Source organism: Echiichthys vipera (genome assembly GCF_963691815.1).
Source record: "Echiichthys vipera genome assembly, chromosome: 5".
NCBI lineage: Eukaryota > Metazoa > Chordata > Actinopteri > Perciformes > Trachinidae > Echiichthys > Echiichthys vipera.
The window spans coordinates 19,802,997-19,820,582 of NC_139830.1; the positions used below are offsets into that span (position 1 = coordinate 19,802,997).

A 17,586-nucleotide genomic window follows, 5' to 3' on the forward strand; every position below is an offset into this window, starting at 1 on the left:
ATTAGATTAATGCAATGATTGGCTATCAAATGGTGATACTCCAAGGTCCTAAAAAGTCTGTTTTCACAGAATAAACTCATTGTTTCTGATAGCTGAAGTTAAGTTCCCCTTGTTCTTTTTCACATATCGCCATATTCCTCAATCTGTAGCAGTTGTAACAGTTTGAGTGACTCACTGAGAAGCAGGCTGACAGGTGGGCTTTGAGCGCCCACACCCAGACTGGTGACAGCAGCCACAACCACGATGTAGTGTACGTCAGGCAACAAGCCTGTAAGCAAGATGGACAGAACCGCTCCATCCACTGTCCGGTTTACCTCCTGCTCCATGTTGCTGCCCAGACACCAGACCTGATCCACAGCAAACACAGAGGGGTTCATGTTTGAATCATACAGTAAAGACATTCATTTATCCTGTAAACGCTGCGACAAGACATGGCCTGTTCTTATAGTAAGACAGGCTTTGAAGCTTTATCTTGTCATACACAGAGAATGACGGCAAAGATACAGCAGAGATGAAAGAGAAAGGGATGTCAATGCAATGGCAGTTTAAAGCAAGATTTAAAATCCTGATGTTACAAACGTACGTGCCTTTAGGCATTCACTTGATGTGTTGGAAGTGTTACTTTCCCATGAAAGTTCCTCCTTCTTGGATTTATGGCCTTTAAAATCTTGCAGTGGAAGATGCAATCAGGTTCCTTCAGTGAAAGATTTTTTTTAAATAGTACGTCAAAAAAGCGACCGATGTTCATTATTAATCATCAGTAGCTGAGAGTCATATTTTCTAGTAACTGCTGTAAATAATCTGAATTTTTTTTTGGGGTGGGGGTTACTTGATTTAAAAAAATCTGTCAAGTCTGTAGTCATGTTTGTCATACCGCAGTATTCATCCACATTTTTGCAAACATTAACCACCATAAGCTACTGGTCATACCAGACAAAGTAACGCTGAGCAATAGTGCATTTTACTGTTTATGAATTTTATCTCTGCATTTTAATGTTGCAGCTGGACGAGATGAAGCTAATTAAACTGATGGATAACTCAGTTAACAACAATGGATCCTACTTTATAAAAATGAGCATACAGTTGGATTTGTAGCTAAAATCTTTATCTACTAACTATAGTTGTAAATTAATGTAGTGGAGTAAAAAGTACAATATAAAGTACATTTGTACAGTATTTCAGTAATGTCTCATTTCCACTGCATGACTCAGCTCGACTCCACTCAAATGAACTGAACTCTCCTTTGGTACCAAAATACTGATCCCCGTGTGAATAAAAACATTGCGGTTGCTATTGACGGCAGCTTGGCTATTATCAACTCACTTGCAACCTTGATCTTTGGTACTGGGCGGTACCAAAAAAAGTAAAAGGTGCTAGTCACAACTTTTGCTGATGGAAAACCAAAAAATGGGCGAGTCCAGTCCAGTAGAGTCAGACCATGCAGTGGAAATGCCTTCCCCCTCCGATAAAATCTGCATGTGCAATGAATAAACTTTTTGCAAATGTGTCCTGTGACACAGTACTGCCAATTCAGCATTTCATTTTTAACATTTAAGCCACGGGGAGGCTTGTACAAAACATTGTGTGCAGGTTTTAGCAAATTGAATGTTCAAGGGGATTAAGCGTGATCCTTGCCTTCGGCTGATGAGCTCCCACACACATAAGGATCTGGTATTTCATGATCAGACTTGAGTGCCTTTCTCACTAACTTTCTACGTGTAGACGCAGATGGGAAGAATAAATCAAAACAATAGAACTGCATGTTCCTTTTTTTTTTTTTCCTGGAATAGCTGCCTGATAATTAGTAATCAGTGTTGTGCTCATACTAAGAGACAGAAAATCAGAACTCAGTGTTTTTTCACAGAGCAAACAGATGACAGTCTCTGAGAACTGAGACACATGTACTGGCAGCAGATTAGAGGTGTGAGTAATTACTAATTGTTACTAATTGTTCATTAAAATCTGTGTTTTTCAGTATCGAAAACAACTAATTTGGACAACACCGAGTAAAGACTCATTTACGAAAAGAAGAATTTGATCCACATTGTTTTTGCAAGTAAACATCAGAGAATTAGACATTGGGTCATGGTCATATACTGATAGCTATCGTCAAGGCATGTCCATTTTATTTATATAACCTAATATCACTAATCACAAAATTGCTTATGAGACACCCTCTGTCCTTAGACCCTAAATTCAGATAAGGAAAAATTGCCCCCAAAAACATTTAACAGGGAAAAATGGAAGAAACATTCGGAGATGAAGTTGTAGCCTCACCTTGTACTCTCGAATTATGCTGCTCTGAGTATTATGAGGCGGGGGCTCCCAGGACACACTGATACTGGAGCTGTTGGTGAGCTGAACCACTGATACAGCCTGTGGAGGTGCACTTAAAACTGCAGACAGAGATAAGAAGGAAAATTACATTTCTATTATTATGAACCGATATCAGTGTTATGGCAGCGCTCCATTTTACAGATTTGTGATTTCTGGATAATTTCCTAATAATGTCCAAGAGGTTTCTTTTAAAGAACTATGTAATGTGGTGCTATTATTTGGAAAATGAGGAATGTCCTTGAAAGAAATGCTCAGTTTAAATCCTATTAAATATACATCCAATATTTATTTCTTATAGGAAACATTATATTCTCAATAGAAGTCACATTTGTGCACATTCCGCTGACCTGCTGTGCTCTTTCATTTACATATAAATAACAAATGAACTCATTTGAAGAGTTACTTCGCAAATCACATTAGGTAAAATTATGGACCATAAATGTAGTGCCATAAAAATGCTGCTTACCTCAAACTATGCCTTTAAGGGCAATAATATGAACTGTTACTCTAATAATACCTCAGCTTTACTTGTTCATCGCTATTGATAGTTATTGTTAAGCACATCTTACCCTCTTCAGGCGTACGCAGCAGAACCATGAGACTGTCATGTCCCTGTAACTCATTGAAGTAAGGGCGTATCTTGACCTCGTACTCTGTACTGCTGTACAGATCTCCTAGGATGATGCTGTGGTCAGATGTGGCCTCCACATCCTGGACCAACCAGGAGCTGCCGATAGTTCGGTAAAATATACGATAACCCTGAACGTATCGAGACTGAAATGCGACCTGAGGATAGAGAGAGAGAGAGAGAGAGAGAGAGAGAGAGAGAGAGAGAGAGAGAGAGAGAGAGAGAGAGAGAGAGAGAGAGAGAGAGAGAGGGAGAGAGGGAGAGAGAGAGGGAGAGAGAGAGAGAGAGAGAGAGAGAGAGAGAGAGAGAGTTTCCCATTTACATCAGCAATGAAGAGCAGAACCAGTTGTGTTTGTACTTCAAATTATTCTGTTTGTGTCACGTAATGTTTGGAGACTTTCAAGTTAATGTTTGGAGATTAACGTCTCCTCTGCGCACTGCAAGCCAACTTTGAAAAGCAGACTCTTTCATCAGCCAAGTATTCAACTCACAGTCCAAGAAATCCTGGCGCTGGTAGGAGACAGAACCACAGGCTTCTGCAGGTAGACAGACACCTCTCCTAACTCTCTCTGCACCTGCCTGTGGTCCACACCCTGTTCTGTAGGACTCCCATCTGAAACAACAAAGGAATCCAGTCGGTCCAAGTCGAAAAAAAGCTGCTGAATAGCAACTATTCGGCCAAAAAAAAAAAAAAAAGAGCAAAGCTTTTTGATGAAATTCAACATTGCTCCAGGCAGAAAAGGCATCACACTGAGAAAGCAATTAGTTTTGAGATTGCACATGAAAAGTTTTTCTGAACCATGTAGCTCACTGAAATCAAGATTGTACAGTAGGAGTCAAACTATGCAAGAGTATAATCAGAAGAAGTTTCTGCTTATGTAACTCACCCTGCGTCCTGACTGGCTCGGAGATCGGGCTGGGGTCACTGAGGCCATAGGAGTTGACTGCTCGGACAATGAAGAGATAAACAGTGTTGGGGAAGAGTCCCACAACTGTGTGCCTCTCCTGCCTCACGTGGTCCGCGACCGTTTGCCAGGTGCTGCCCACTGATTGGCTAAAGGAGAAGAAACAAGAAAAAACATTCAGCAAATTAGTTTTCTGATCGTGGTTAAACTATACCACTATTGTGAGATTAAATGACTACATTTGATAATGATTTACTTATTTGAAGGGAAAGTAACATGACAGCGTCACGCTTGAAGGTCAAGATCTTTATCAGGATGTTAGAACATGTTTTTTTTTTCAACTTCTGTTATCTCAAGAGCACGGCTTCATTATCATGTTATCTTGAGATAACAAGGTAATGGGTTTGATCACAACTCTTGGCCCAGTGCTGATAGCCTGACACCTCAGATTGATGAAAGAGACACAGTCAGAAAGAGAAATCAAAATTTAACATATTGGCCACATCACAGGTAATATGGCATCTGCAGTTTTATCAAGTTATGAAAATTGCTATCCCTTGATTAGGAGAAAACAAAGTGTGACACGTTAATGTAATAACATAAATAAGTTTGTATTTGGGCTGCAACTATTATTTTGTACTGTTAATACATTTGTCCGTTTTTTTCAATTAATTGATTAACTGTTTGGTCAGACAATTGGGAAAATTTCAGAGAGCAAAAGGTGACAATTTTCATGGTAGTTTAAAACACATAAAACAAAAAATGTGTCAGACATCACATTTGAGAAGCTCAAAACAGCCCCATTTTGTCTTGATAAATGACTTATACGTTAAATTGATTTTGTGTAGGGTTCTTTTCTGGCTAGTAATCTGTTGTTTTGGTGACAGGGATCCTGTGGGACCCCTATCCACCCTATCTGCCTGTTACATGGAGCTCATCTCGATATCCCTCCTCCACTCCCCAATCCTCCATCCCCTGACCCGGAAATCTTTTCAGACTTGTCACGTTGAAGGACATCTCAATTCCTTAAGTGTGCTTGGTGCAGTCAAAGAGACAGGAGGCTTCCAGAGGGGATGAAAGTGAGGATACACGAGTGCGGCCTATGCGGACCTGTTATCGCTACACGGGTAAGAAAGCTCAGGCCCCAGCGTCTCCACAGAGCATGCAACAGCTGCTCTGGACTGTGAAAGGGATGATCAAAGTCATGAAATGCTTATTGTGAAACTATCCCCTGGCTGTAGCTCAGTATTTAAGGGACAGATATGAAGGTGTCACTGATCTTTTTATCTAACTCTCTTCAAGAAAGCGTACAAAGAAATGTCAAACAATTCCTGGACCAGGACAGTGTAAGAAATGCAATCGAAACACAATCATCATAATAATGACAATGGCACGTTTTTAGAAGACATTATGGGATGAGTGAATATTATATCCGCTGCTTCTTGAATCTATGAGGTTCTGATAATGTAAAACCACACGGCTGGTCCTAGCTCGCAGACAGATACAAAGACACATTTTATTCCTTCTTTTTTTTATTGCAGCAGGTTATAACGACGGGTCCTATGAGGATAGGGAAAACCTGATGCTGTGCAGAGACGGCTGACTACCAACAAGAGCGAGAGCACAATTTAACATTTTCCTCAACTCCATGGAGGGGAAAATGGAGAGGTAATTACAACAAGCAGGCCACAGCATTTTCCTTTCATTAATGTGTCCTCCACTGTCACCTTTCTCATCAAATGTTCTCCGGAGAAATTGTTTGGCCATTTAAATAGAGTCATCCTGCTTCTTTTTTTTTTAGAAAGCTGCATCTGTAAATGGGTTCTGAGTGGAAACAGTTGCTGCTTCTACGTGACTCATCCTTTAAAAGATTTATATCTTTTAAATTCAAAACAGAAAAGTAAGTGTTGTTATTTATTGTATACAAGAAGTATAACATATTTCTTTATTCTATGCAATGACTATTTGTTGGTGGTGTAGCGGGCAACAAATGGAGTGGATCTCCATCAACAGCTCTGCGTGCAAGTCTACCCCACTGAGATTTCTTTCCACACATTTCTTACTGGACTTTTGTGAGTGTGTGTGTGTGTGTGTGTGTGTGTGTTAGTGTGTGTGTGTCTGTACACTCGGCATCTCCTGCTTCTGTAATGAGTGTACTCTCCAACTGAGCTAGCATCCCCTCCTTCCTTTGCCCCGGGACAGGACAGAGCTGCCGAGCTGACCACTGCAGTAATTGTCTCTTCTTTCACTCACTGTCTGTCTCACTAAAGCCTCTAGTTGGTTGTTAGAGCTGCTACGGCTCTCCTCGGGATTGCCATGGCTAAATACAGATGCAGTGAGTGTCACGGTTTCACTTCAGGACGTCACTTAACAGAGCTGTCTTTCCCTCAGGCATAGATGAGCCATTTCTGAACTCTAATGAAGAAGAACTCATTATGTGGGAATAGTCAGAAAACTAACGGAATAAAAAAAAAAGAGTGCTGATACAGATCCTAGCACATAACCCGCTGCAAAATCACAACTTGCCATTTTTAAACTAATTTTGGACGGATTAAACAAGGCAGATATAACGTATTAATTGGTGAGTTTTAGAAGTGCTGGCAGGTGGATTCTTTTTTTTTTTTTTTGCCTCTGCACAGAGCAATGCTAACTGTTTCCACCTGCTTCCAGTCTCCTGATAAGCTAAGCTAACAAGCTGCAGTAACTTTAAACTTTCAGTAACCTTTTTAATTTAACAGACAGATATAGGAGTGGCATTAATGTTCTAATCTAACTCTCAGCAAGAATGAAAATAGGCATTTTTCCCTAAATGTCAAAGTATTACTTTAACCAGACTTCAATCAGACTTTTAATCTATTAATTATATATTTTAATAGATACGCTCCACATTCTTGTGCTGGTCAGATTAAAATACAAAACCTGACCTCATGTACAATGTTCAGTCATAAAAAAATACTAAAGTGTTAGTTCATCCTGTATGTGTCACTGCATACACGTGCAATTCCCCCAATTGAGACATATATTGAATGATATCGACATATACCACGTCTACATTTGGATTAAGGCCTTATTTGTGCATGTAAACATAATTATTGTATCATTGTGTACCTGAAGGCTTCGATGATGTAGGAGGTGACAGCGGCCCCGCCTTCATGAGGGTTGGACTGCCAGGTGAGGGTGACAGTGTTTTTGGTCACCTCCGTCACTACAGGCTTCTGCGGAGGCCCCGGCAGCTGGATGAACTCAGAAGCTCTGGATACCGAAGAAACTCCATCTTCTGTTGCATAAACAGAAAACCACCACTCTTAAAAGCCCAAACAACAGATCAACATTTTGGTGAAACAACTGGAGTTTTGTCCTGATATGGCTACACACATGTGCTCTTATGAAGGAACATTGGCAGAGTGTGTGGTTTGGAAAGCACAGAGGTGTAGTTGAGAGTGTGAAGTGTATCAGAGAGACAGAGTGTGGAGATTGTTGGTGTGAGTACCTCTGACAGTCAACATCCCACTCCAGCTCGACTCCCCTGTGGCGCTGGATACCACGCATGTGTACATCCCCGACTCTGTGTCCTGTTGAGCAGCAGTTAACATTTGAGACAGACGCCCGAAAAAAAGGAAAGAGAACAAATGCTTCAAGCTGTATTTAACTTTTGAAGGATTGTTTGGATCTATGTAAATGACTGAAAGAATATTTAGATTAAATTCCTCGTATTCTCAATCTCCCTGGCAGTAGTAGAGTATTCACTTGATGTAAGTATTGTGCTAAGCTGTACATACAATTAGTATTTACATTATTTACATGCTAGTTTGTACATCTACTCCACTACATTTATTTGTACTATTTAGGTAGAGAGGTACTTAACACATTGCTATAATGTAGCCACGCCATTAACATGTCGCTTACAGGAAAATGTATCGCAACATAACACAACATTATTATTATTATTATTATTATTTATTTTATTATTATTATTATTATTATTATTATTATTATTATTATTATATAATAAGTTCATATTATGTTAGTAAAGTAGGTAAAACTTTATTTTCTATGATTCTAATCCAAGAGGTTTTCAGTAAAGAATGATGTTATTATGGAAAAAATAAGAATTTCTTCATTCGCTCCGTTTAACCCAAGTAGATATTTTCCTTATTAATTTATAATTGGAAAATCTTTTTTTATATTAAAATGCACTGTATTTTCCCTTTAGATATGTTTTTGCTGTGCACTGACTAAAAGACACTCTAGGTTATACCAGCAATTGTATAGTGTAATAATTACCAAATTACATACCAATTATTTCCATGAAACCTCTAAATATCTAGAAATCACAGACACTCACTGTAAAATGTTTTCCTTAAATCTGTAGTAGGGGGGGTAGTAGTAGCAGAAACAAGGTGAAACAATGCTGATACATTATCACTTCCAAAATTTAATGTGGTTATATTATTGACCAACCTTAGCATTTATTTAGTGGTGTTATTATTGAGTGGTGTTTCGGGGCACCTGATGACATTCACTCTTCTTTTAGCTCTTTAGTTTTTGCTCTATACCAACTTGTGTGAGAAATATCAGTCTGTTTAGCTGCTAAATGCTTTGTTTAGTGCTTTCGCAAACTGAGATCAGTGAGATTGACCAAAACCAGAACATTAAAGTGTAATAATTCAAAATATATCTTTATATTACAGATCTGAATATTTCCTTGACCATTGCTGTCTGGTTCGCCATCATTCTTAAATTCAAATGTAATCCATGCAAAACTAAACTCAGAAGTCTTCACCTCAGCCTACGCAACGCTTAAAGCTCCACCGCTACGAAACCATGAGGCGCCACATTCGACTTTACCTGCCCTCCTGTTTACATCATGGGCTGTTTATGCATTCATGCGCCGCTGACTTTCCTAGTGTTCACTTCAGCCCTGTTTTGGCTTAGGGCCAGTCTGCTGGAACCATGATCAGACCATATGAGATCATCCACTGCAGTGTTGACCTCTGGCTGACAGACGGCACAGCGTGTGGGCAGGTGAACTTCTTTAGATGACTTCAACTGCTGCTAAAATATTGATGGTGGGTAAGGGCATCAGCAGGGTAAATATTTTTAGTCACTTGCTCGTCATCCACATTGCCCCTCTTCTTTTTTTCCCCCTTGTCATCCCCCTTGATGCCACACTAATGCATCTTTTCTGTTCCATTGAGCACAATGGCATGGCAGATTTCCCCAGCCTCAGTGGTGCACTGGACCAAACCTTAATGCTCTAAGTTTGCAGAGCACCACAGCCAGAGACACAGGGATGATGAAGTGAATAAGCAAAGTCGGGGCAGGAGATTTAATTAAAGGCGGGTCAGATGATTAATCATCTATCGCCAGTCAATTAATGAAAACGATGCTGCTTTCGCATCCCTCCTGCGTGCACTTCTGACCTGCAGGTGGGGTTATAGCACAATGGGACTGCCGATTGCTCTTCCATCAAAGCAGAACACATTAGCATTTGCAAACAAGCAACTTCATTAACATTACAATTACATACTGCATAAGCACATCACTGCACCAGAAAGATATGCTTTGCCTTAGAGGGACTGGTCTTGGAAACTCAGTTTCACCTTCGTTTTACAAATAAAAACATAATTTATAATATAAAAGAGAAAAAAATATATATGTTTGCTGCGGAGAACGTGGAAGAAGGCCAGAGATCTGAGATCTGACAGGAAGGTTAACAGTAGTCTGTGCCGTTTTTGTGCATGTTTTGTTTCCATCAGCCACACAGTCAGTGTTTCCTTCCTTTTCACAGTCTTTCCAACCCACTTAACCCAATACACACCCACCCACTTAACACATACACACACACATCCACTTAACACACACCTTTATGTCTGTGATTTGCAAAGTGCCATTCTCCATCAAGGTCAATCGAGGTTTATTTCCCAGAAGTCCCTCTCCATCCTTCTCCCATGAAATCTTCACGGAGGGACCTCCAATTACACGGCAGTGCAGCCGCACCGTCGCACCTCGAGATACGGTCTGATTGGCCGGACCTTGGCGAATAATCGGCGGGACACGACCTGAAGGACCTACCAGCGAGGGAAGAGGAGGCAGAATGTTATGTCTCTCTTGATGATTAGCTATACAGTGGAAGGAGTACAAAAGTCTACAGAAAATAAGATTATAGTCGCCCGCTGTTAGGGTGCAAAGGGTAAAAAATGTTTCCGATGCTTAGTAGGCAGAAAATAATAGGCTGCATAAAAAGCAAAATATAAAAGCTTAAACCTGATGCCTACAAGCAGCCTGAGGAGGAACATTAAGCCTGAAATCCATCGGTCATCCAGCATGGGGTTTCTAACTGTTCTTTCTTGGTGTTTATGGTTTTTTTTGTATTGTTATGCACCTACTTTGAAATTAATATGTATTCTCCTCATTAGCTGATAGTAGAGAATAAAGAATTACCCTTTACCCAGGTTGAAAGTGACTGTGTGGACTCAAGTCTCACCTCCCTCCACCTCCAGCAGCGCCTTGGTCAAAATACTTCCCGCTACACTGATGGCTTGACAGATGTAGAAACCAGAGTCCTCGGGGTGGACGTCGGTGATGGCCAGTTCCCCGCTCATGGAGACAGAGTAACGGCCCGACTGTGAGGGTGGCTGACCGGGAAACAACAACATCTAAACACACAGAAAGACAGCAGAACAGAAGACAACATATAAGACTGAGGCTACATTGTGTCTGTTCTTCAATTATTCAATGAATCATTTAGTCTATAACATTGCAGGAAATAAGTGAACAAATTCCCAGTGAATTCCCCAGAGCCAGAGCTGGCATCATCAAATTGCACTGACATAAAACAGAGACAAACATAAGAAATAGATTTGATTTGAACAACGCAACAAATAATTTGAGTTTTTGCTTGATAAATGACTTAGACAGTGAATCAGTTTAAAAATGATTGTTGACTTGTTTTTTTTGTCAGACCTGTTGTTCTAGGGATGCTACTACCATTTTAACTACCTTAGGGCGCACTCACACTGTCCTTCCGCACCGCCCCCCGGGCTTTAGGGTACTTGTCCCCCCCTCCCTTTCCCCCGCTGGCCAGCCCGCTTGTACTCACACTGCCTGGGCCTCGCGCAAATGCTTCTTGCCTGTCCATACGTCATCACATCGTAACATGTCACACGCTTTGATGACGTCATCGCGATGCGTTGCTTTGTTTACAAATCTTTCCATGGACCTTTCGCCACCATTGTTGTTGTTGTTAAATGTCCGCACATGGACCGTCTTTTTTTTTTTTCTATGTCTGAACAGGCGCACATAAATGATGTGAGAGCCGCCGTAGGCGTCGTGCTCGTGCTCGTACACGTGCGCACGCTCGTGCTCGTACATGTGCAACTGCAAAAGCCCAACTCTGTCAAACGGGCTGTGGATGGCCAGCTGGCGCAGCTAGGTGAGGGGCGGTTGCAATCACACTGGTCAAACGCACTAGGCTTTACCCACAAAACCTGTTTTGGCCCGGTGTGGAAGGACAGTGTGAGTGCGCCCTTACTGATTAAACTACTCTGTACTTGTACTTGTTGAGACATTTCGGAAACATAATTGTCCTCATCCAATAGTAAAGACAAGTCATTCTTGACCCAAAAGGTGACCAGACGTCACCACTAGCACAGCTTAAACAAAATGCAAGAGATAATTGTTATGGTGTTTTTGGGATGATGCCCTTTAACACATGCTTTAAAGCTATCCCATTGTGGTTTTCTGTAAGTGTGATATGAACAAGGGGGAAGGGATGCACATCAATCCATTCAGCCATCCATTTCATTGGTATTCCTAAGAGGCTTAGACTTTGGTGGGGGGGGGCCAAGGTTATAAGGCTACAGATAATCCCCCAAATACAGCAAAAAAAGCTCGACAAACAGCCAAGCCATGCTTCAATCATCCTACGGACGGAAGCTTATTCACAAAATCTGTAGCTGAACTTCCTGTTTGATCTCCCACAAACTTCTAAAAAACATTTGAAGCTGTTCCTCATAGTCACTGATCTCAGCTGCTGTTGAGCAACAGGGTATTTATAGTTGATTACAATGTGGAAGGAGGACAACATTTGTCTGCAGGTTTGCCCTAAAGAAGCAGTTTCCACACCTGGTGTACTTCCTGCAACCTCTCCCTCCTTCTTTTCTACTTCCTCATCCCCAGCCCCCCCCTCCTTACTACTCCCTTACAGTGCAGGAGAAGGAGAAACATTTCTCGCCAACGCAATACAACAATGCCTTCCAACACTTTGTCTTGAGTTTTATCTGCGAGCCAAATGAAAATGTTCTGCACTTTTGTTCTCTTCTCGCCCATTTCTCTTGGAAAAATGTGTCTTGGTAAGTGTGACAATCCAAGTATGATTAAATCGAATAAAACCTGTTTATATTGCAGTAACTCTTTCTCACCTTTAAAACAAAGAAGGTGTGAAACTCTGCTGCTTGTTGGTATATGATAAACAATTAAGTCTGAGTAAGGTTTACAAAAATCCACAAACACGCATAATTAACAGCCTGAGGCTTTTTGGAGAATAAATGTATTCATATGTACTTATCCAATGATTCGTAAACAGGAATTTACTGCACTGGACTTTGCTGAATTTGGAGAGGATCTCTTGCTCCAGCCTTTTACCTGACTGCCCTCTTTCTGCCAGAAAATTGCAGGTGGAGGGTTTCCTGTGGTGCCGCATTGGAAGGTGATGCTCCTCCCCTGGGTGGCAATCTGGTCTCGGGGCTTCGTAGCAATCTGAGGTGGTACTGGAGGAGGAAAAGAGGCGTGAACACCCATAAAGCCTTATTTCTCCTGCTCTGCTCTTTATTTCAAATACAGATGCAATCAACACCTGATCTTTTAAACATACTTAAAGGGTTCTTTGTGTAAGTATCAGGAAACCCTTATTCGCGACAGAGGGCTAGCAAGCATTAGCAAGCAAGCTAATGTTAGCCAGCTAGCTGCAACTTTCTACCCCTAGGGATCTGGCGTAGTTTGCTCCATAAAGTTAGCTGATAAGGTAATTTGCTTGCGGCAAGACAGCCAGATCAGCCCTGGGAGTCTGGATGAATGGTATCCACTCTAGGCAGTATTTTGCAATAGCGAGCAATTATTTCACATTAGCAAGCGAGCTAACATAGGCTAACATTAGCCAGCTAACACCACAATATTTGACATGTTTATCAGCACAGGGGTAAAAGGGTTTTATTGTACCAACACACACGTCGTGCTGCCCGCATACCTTCAGCTAGCACTTAAAACAGTACATACTGTGTATTATCTTAGATGAGCCTCTTTTTTGATGACAAAAATATGTTTTTGCTGCTGCCCGTACATGTTTAGATTCCTGCCTGCTTCTCCAAACTGGGGACGCACCAAACATCATCTACTGAATACACTAACTATGGTTATCTGCCTCCTGCCACTCCACTTCAGAATATCCCAAATTTCCCTTTAATCCATAACATGCATTCAATTTTATAAAGTCAAAATATGCTTTTTATGTAAAAATCTTCTCAATTTTAATTCTCAATTAAATAAGAAAATACATAAATAAAAAATAAATGTTCTCAGTTACTTTCCATTGTTACTTTTAACCCTCCTCTGTTGCAAAAGAGCACTCATCAGCTCTTAACAAGCAATTATTTAGGAGTTGCCTCTTTAACCTTCTGAGCTTTTTGATCTATCACGACACTGTCATCTCGGTCACATCTTTAATGAGACTCATCACCTCCGTGTCCTCTGAAAATAACAAATCATCGCAGTGCTCGGCAGCGGCGTTCAGATGACATTTACTCAGTTATTTTGGGAAAGGTCTGAGCAGAGCTGCCAATTTCTATCTCCGGTCAGATCATTGCGTTAGCCACACCAACACATCCTCTGTGGATTTACACTGACCACTGCCTTCTACCTCCCATCTGAACAATTAGCTCTCACTTCCCGTTGAATGAGAAGCTTTGTCATCCTTTCTACAAATCTCAGCACAGCGCATATTCACAGGCACACAGACACACACAAGAGAGCATATTGAACAGATATTTCGCTCAATGCACATGGTATCTGTGTCATCTGTGTTGTGTCATAACGTCGCCCTAAGAGCCAGTTCCCATGAAGACGCCTCACACAGTCATCAATGTGAAGAGTTTTTTTTATGTCTTTGTAAATTCTCTTTTCTTGAGATGCTGTAGTGTCTTATGCTTAATGCCTCCAGCCACGGCTGTATCAGCTGTATAAGTAACAGCACGTCTACACCACTTATGTGGCGGTTATGTTTGTCTGTCAGAATTATAAGCAGTCTAGTCGTGGATTGTACTTTGTTTCTGTTAGGGAGTCAGGGTTTGTCTGTATTTCTGTGTGTAGATGTTTAGCCTGGTAATTTAAGACACCTTTCAGTCAGGACACCCCTCATTCTAATTATTTTTTTCTAATTCATTACATAAATGTTAAAAAAAAAAAATAGATACACCAAAGGATGGAAAGAAATCAACACAAGAGATGCTACTACAACTACTAATACTAATACTAGTAGTCTACTACTACTTAAAGGGACACCCCACAAATTCTATATGATCGTTAATATAGCTACTGTATGACTAGTAGTAGTCACTCAGCCTTTTAAATCAGTTGTATAAGTTCTTCTGCGGCTCTGAAGCAGATCTTGTCAAGGAAGATTAGAAAGTAAAAACAAGATGATGTAAAAGTGATGTTATCAAGGTTTTTTTTAGCTCAAGACCACAAATACCAAAAAAAAAGAAAGAAAACTATGGAAGAGTATGGAAGAAAATTGTCATAGAAGATGTACCAAAACAAAGTCCTACAGAGCTTCTTTATGGGAAATGTAGGAGCCAGTGTTTTTCGAGCTAAAAGGGACTAAAAATCAGGATAACTCTCATGAGTCCCATAATGTCATGGAAGAGCTATTCTTAATGGCTGTAGCACCCCTTTAATAATCATTCAGTTTATTATTCAGTATGTAAAAGGACGTGTGTCCACCTCAAATGATTAATAGTTATAAAACAACTATAGCTAAGTTTTCAGATAGACAGTAATTTAGGATGAGGTCAAATCAAGACTTCCACTCAATTGTAATTAAAAACCTTGCAGCTGCATTTTTAACTACTGTAGCTTCAAACAAGAGAGGGATTAAGATGATGTCCTACTATCCTTACACACAACCCCTCTACACAGCAGATGTGTGTTTGATAGTGGGAGTCCTTAATCTGTACATGAAGTCACTGTTTGTGCAGCTTACTTAATGCCTTACTGCAGCAACAGGCATGTTGTCAACAACTCAGTGCCTAATGGAATAACTTATTTTCACCACTAGGCATTGATTGGTGCTTTAAAATACCATTAAGAATACCAAACAGTGAAGAGCACTAAATTAGCATTAATTAAATGCTTTTTAAAAAAAGAAAGAAAAAGAATTAGACAGAAAATGAACTTACGGAAAGGGCCGACTGGAATGATGAAACATGAGAGAGATGGAAAATTAATGAGATGGATGAAATGCTGAGCTACAAACAAAAAACGGTGATAGCATGAAAAAGAACCAAAGAAAGGGTGAATGGAAAACTGCTCGGTTTGGATTTCATTTACATTGATAAAAGCATTAGTGGATGAAGTCGCCTGAGACTATTTAAACCAAGACACACACACAGGGAAAGAAAAAAGGGCACACGGTAAGCTAGGAGGCGAGAGGAGGGAGATAAAGAGACAGGAAGCGAGAGGGAGGGAGTCATGTCTTATTAATACTGGAACTGCTCTCTGGCAGTGAGTTAAAGCACACATCTACAGAACATCTGTCAAATAGCGTAATCCACACGGTTTAGCATAAGCTTCTGGCAGCACCGCTGGACGGGGACTCACAAAGATTCACTGATATATACACAGAGCATTGGACAGAAAATTGGGACTGGCTTTTGCATGATTCCGTTGCCATGTGCCTGTATGCATGAACATGAGATTTTTTATGCATGCCTAAGTTAGTCTGTGTGGGCATATACAATATGCATGATGTGTCTCATACCGTGGACCTGCAACATAGCAGAGGCCTCTGTCTTGCCCACACTGTTCTCAGATGTGCAGGTATACGTCCCTTCATCCTGCTCTTTCACGCGGAACAAATGGAGGCTGTTGCCGTTTCGGATTTCAAACCTGGGGGTGAGAAAAAGAGAGATAATGAAAGATTGAACAGAGAAGCATGGCAGAAAGAAAATGACCATACTAATCTACACAAAGCAAAGAAAATCTGCAGTAGTACAAGATAGTCATTTTTTTCTTGTCAATCAACCTATTGCAAAGATTTTTTTTCAGACAAGTAACATTATCTTGAAAGGACTGGAACAAAGTGCCTTATCTGCCTTAGATACTGTCACTGGTTCCTGGAAAATTCTTGAAACAGTTGAAAATCAATTAGAAACAAGTAAGATTATTTTAACCCATTGAAGGACTTTTCACTAGATTCTGCATTTTATCTCTTTAACAGTAGATTAAATATAGAGTTAAGATTGAAGTGCGGTAAGCTAATTCAGTTGTCTTACCAGTGGCCTATAATTCACTTAATTCCATAGACTCATAAACCATAGAAACAAAATATAAATGATAATAGAAGGTTTTCAAATAAACTCTCTGTCTGTACAGTAAATATGAAGCTGAAGCCAGGAGGCTGTTAGCTGAGCTTACAATAAAGACTGAAAACAAGGGCAATAACTCGCCTGTAAAACCAGAAAATGTCTCTATTACACTTTGTTTCGTTTTTTTGTATGGATTAAATGAACAATATAGTGTGACTTAGTGAGCTTTAGTTGGTAGGCCAATTTTACAGAGCCAGGCTAGCTGTTTCCCCTTATTTCTAGTCTTCATGCTAAGCTAGCCAGCATACAGTCCAGACATGAGAATGGCATCACTATTTTTATCTTACGCTCAACAATAAACAGAATAAGCAATTGGCTGTACTGTAAACATGGAGCTACTGCCAGCAGCCAGTTAGGTTAGCTTAGCACTGAGTAGAAACAAGGTAACTAAATCCGCCTTCTAACACCTTTAATTAACACTTTGGTTTTTGTACCGTAAATCAACTCAGATATTATCTTTGGATAGAGCCAGGCTAGCTGTTTGCCCTTGTTTTCAGACTCCGTGCTAAGCTAAGCAAACTAACTGTGGCTTCATGTTTACTGAGTGGTATCAATCTTCTCATCTATCTCTCAGCAAGATGGCACATTTTCCAAAATGTTGAACTATTCTTTACATTTAATCACTTAATTAGCTTAGCGTCTAATTTGATATCAATCAAAAATACTCAACAGCTGTTGTAAAGAAGCGTAGCCGGGGGAAAATAAAACAAAATCATCTGCATGCAATAATTAAGAAAATAAATCACCTACAACAGCAGTTCAACATTTCGTTTTTAGAGCTACACGGTATTAAGTTTAGAGTACTAACGTAATGTTGGAAAATAAAAAAAGTGTTATTATTTAATAGGCTTAGCTAAATAAATTTAGCATACATATTGAGTTTAGATGGAGGAAAAAAGGCTGACATTGGTCTCAAGAGGATTTTACTAACTAGCCTAATGAATCCTCTTTGGTCTCTCTCTCATTTATGAATTAATATTTGCAGAATGATAGAAAGATATGAATTAATTAACAATTGCTCCACATTTCTGGGTCACGTGTTAATAATCCAATGCACGACTCGCCTCTGTAAAAG

The 17,586-nt window shown here is 40.2% G+C and overlaps 1 protein-coding gene across 1 annotated transcript in view; it reads right to left on the bottom strand.

Moving 5' to 3' along the window:
* Positions 1-17,586, bottom strand: part of LOC310946736 (roundabout homolog 2) — a gene marked incomplete at both ends in the record, with an annotated part of 48,041 nt that overhangs the window by 7,869 nt on the left and 22,586 nt on the right. Inside the window, 11 exons of the mRNA XM_083913289.1 lie at positions 176-347; positions 2,278-2,396; positions 2,907-3,123; positions 3,457-3,578; positions 3,853-4,019; positions 6,979-7,147; positions 7,361-7,442; positions 9,736-9,941; positions 10,358-10,529; positions 12,517-12,641; positions 15,905-16,032. Of these exons, the coding sequence (XP_083769415.1) occupies positions 176-347; positions 2,278-2,396; positions 2,907-3,123; positions 3,457-3,578; positions 3,853-4,019; positions 6,979-7,147; positions 7,361-7,442; positions 9,736-9,941; positions 10,358-10,529; positions 12,517-12,641; positions 15,905-16,032 (1,679 nt within the window). The remainder of the gene's footprint in view (positions 1-175; positions 348-2,277; positions 2,397-2,906; positions 3,124-3,456; positions 3,579-3,852; positions 4,020-6,978; positions 7,148-7,360; positions 7,443-9,735; positions 9,942-10,357; positions 10,530-12,516; positions 12,642-15,904; positions 16,033-17,586) is intronic.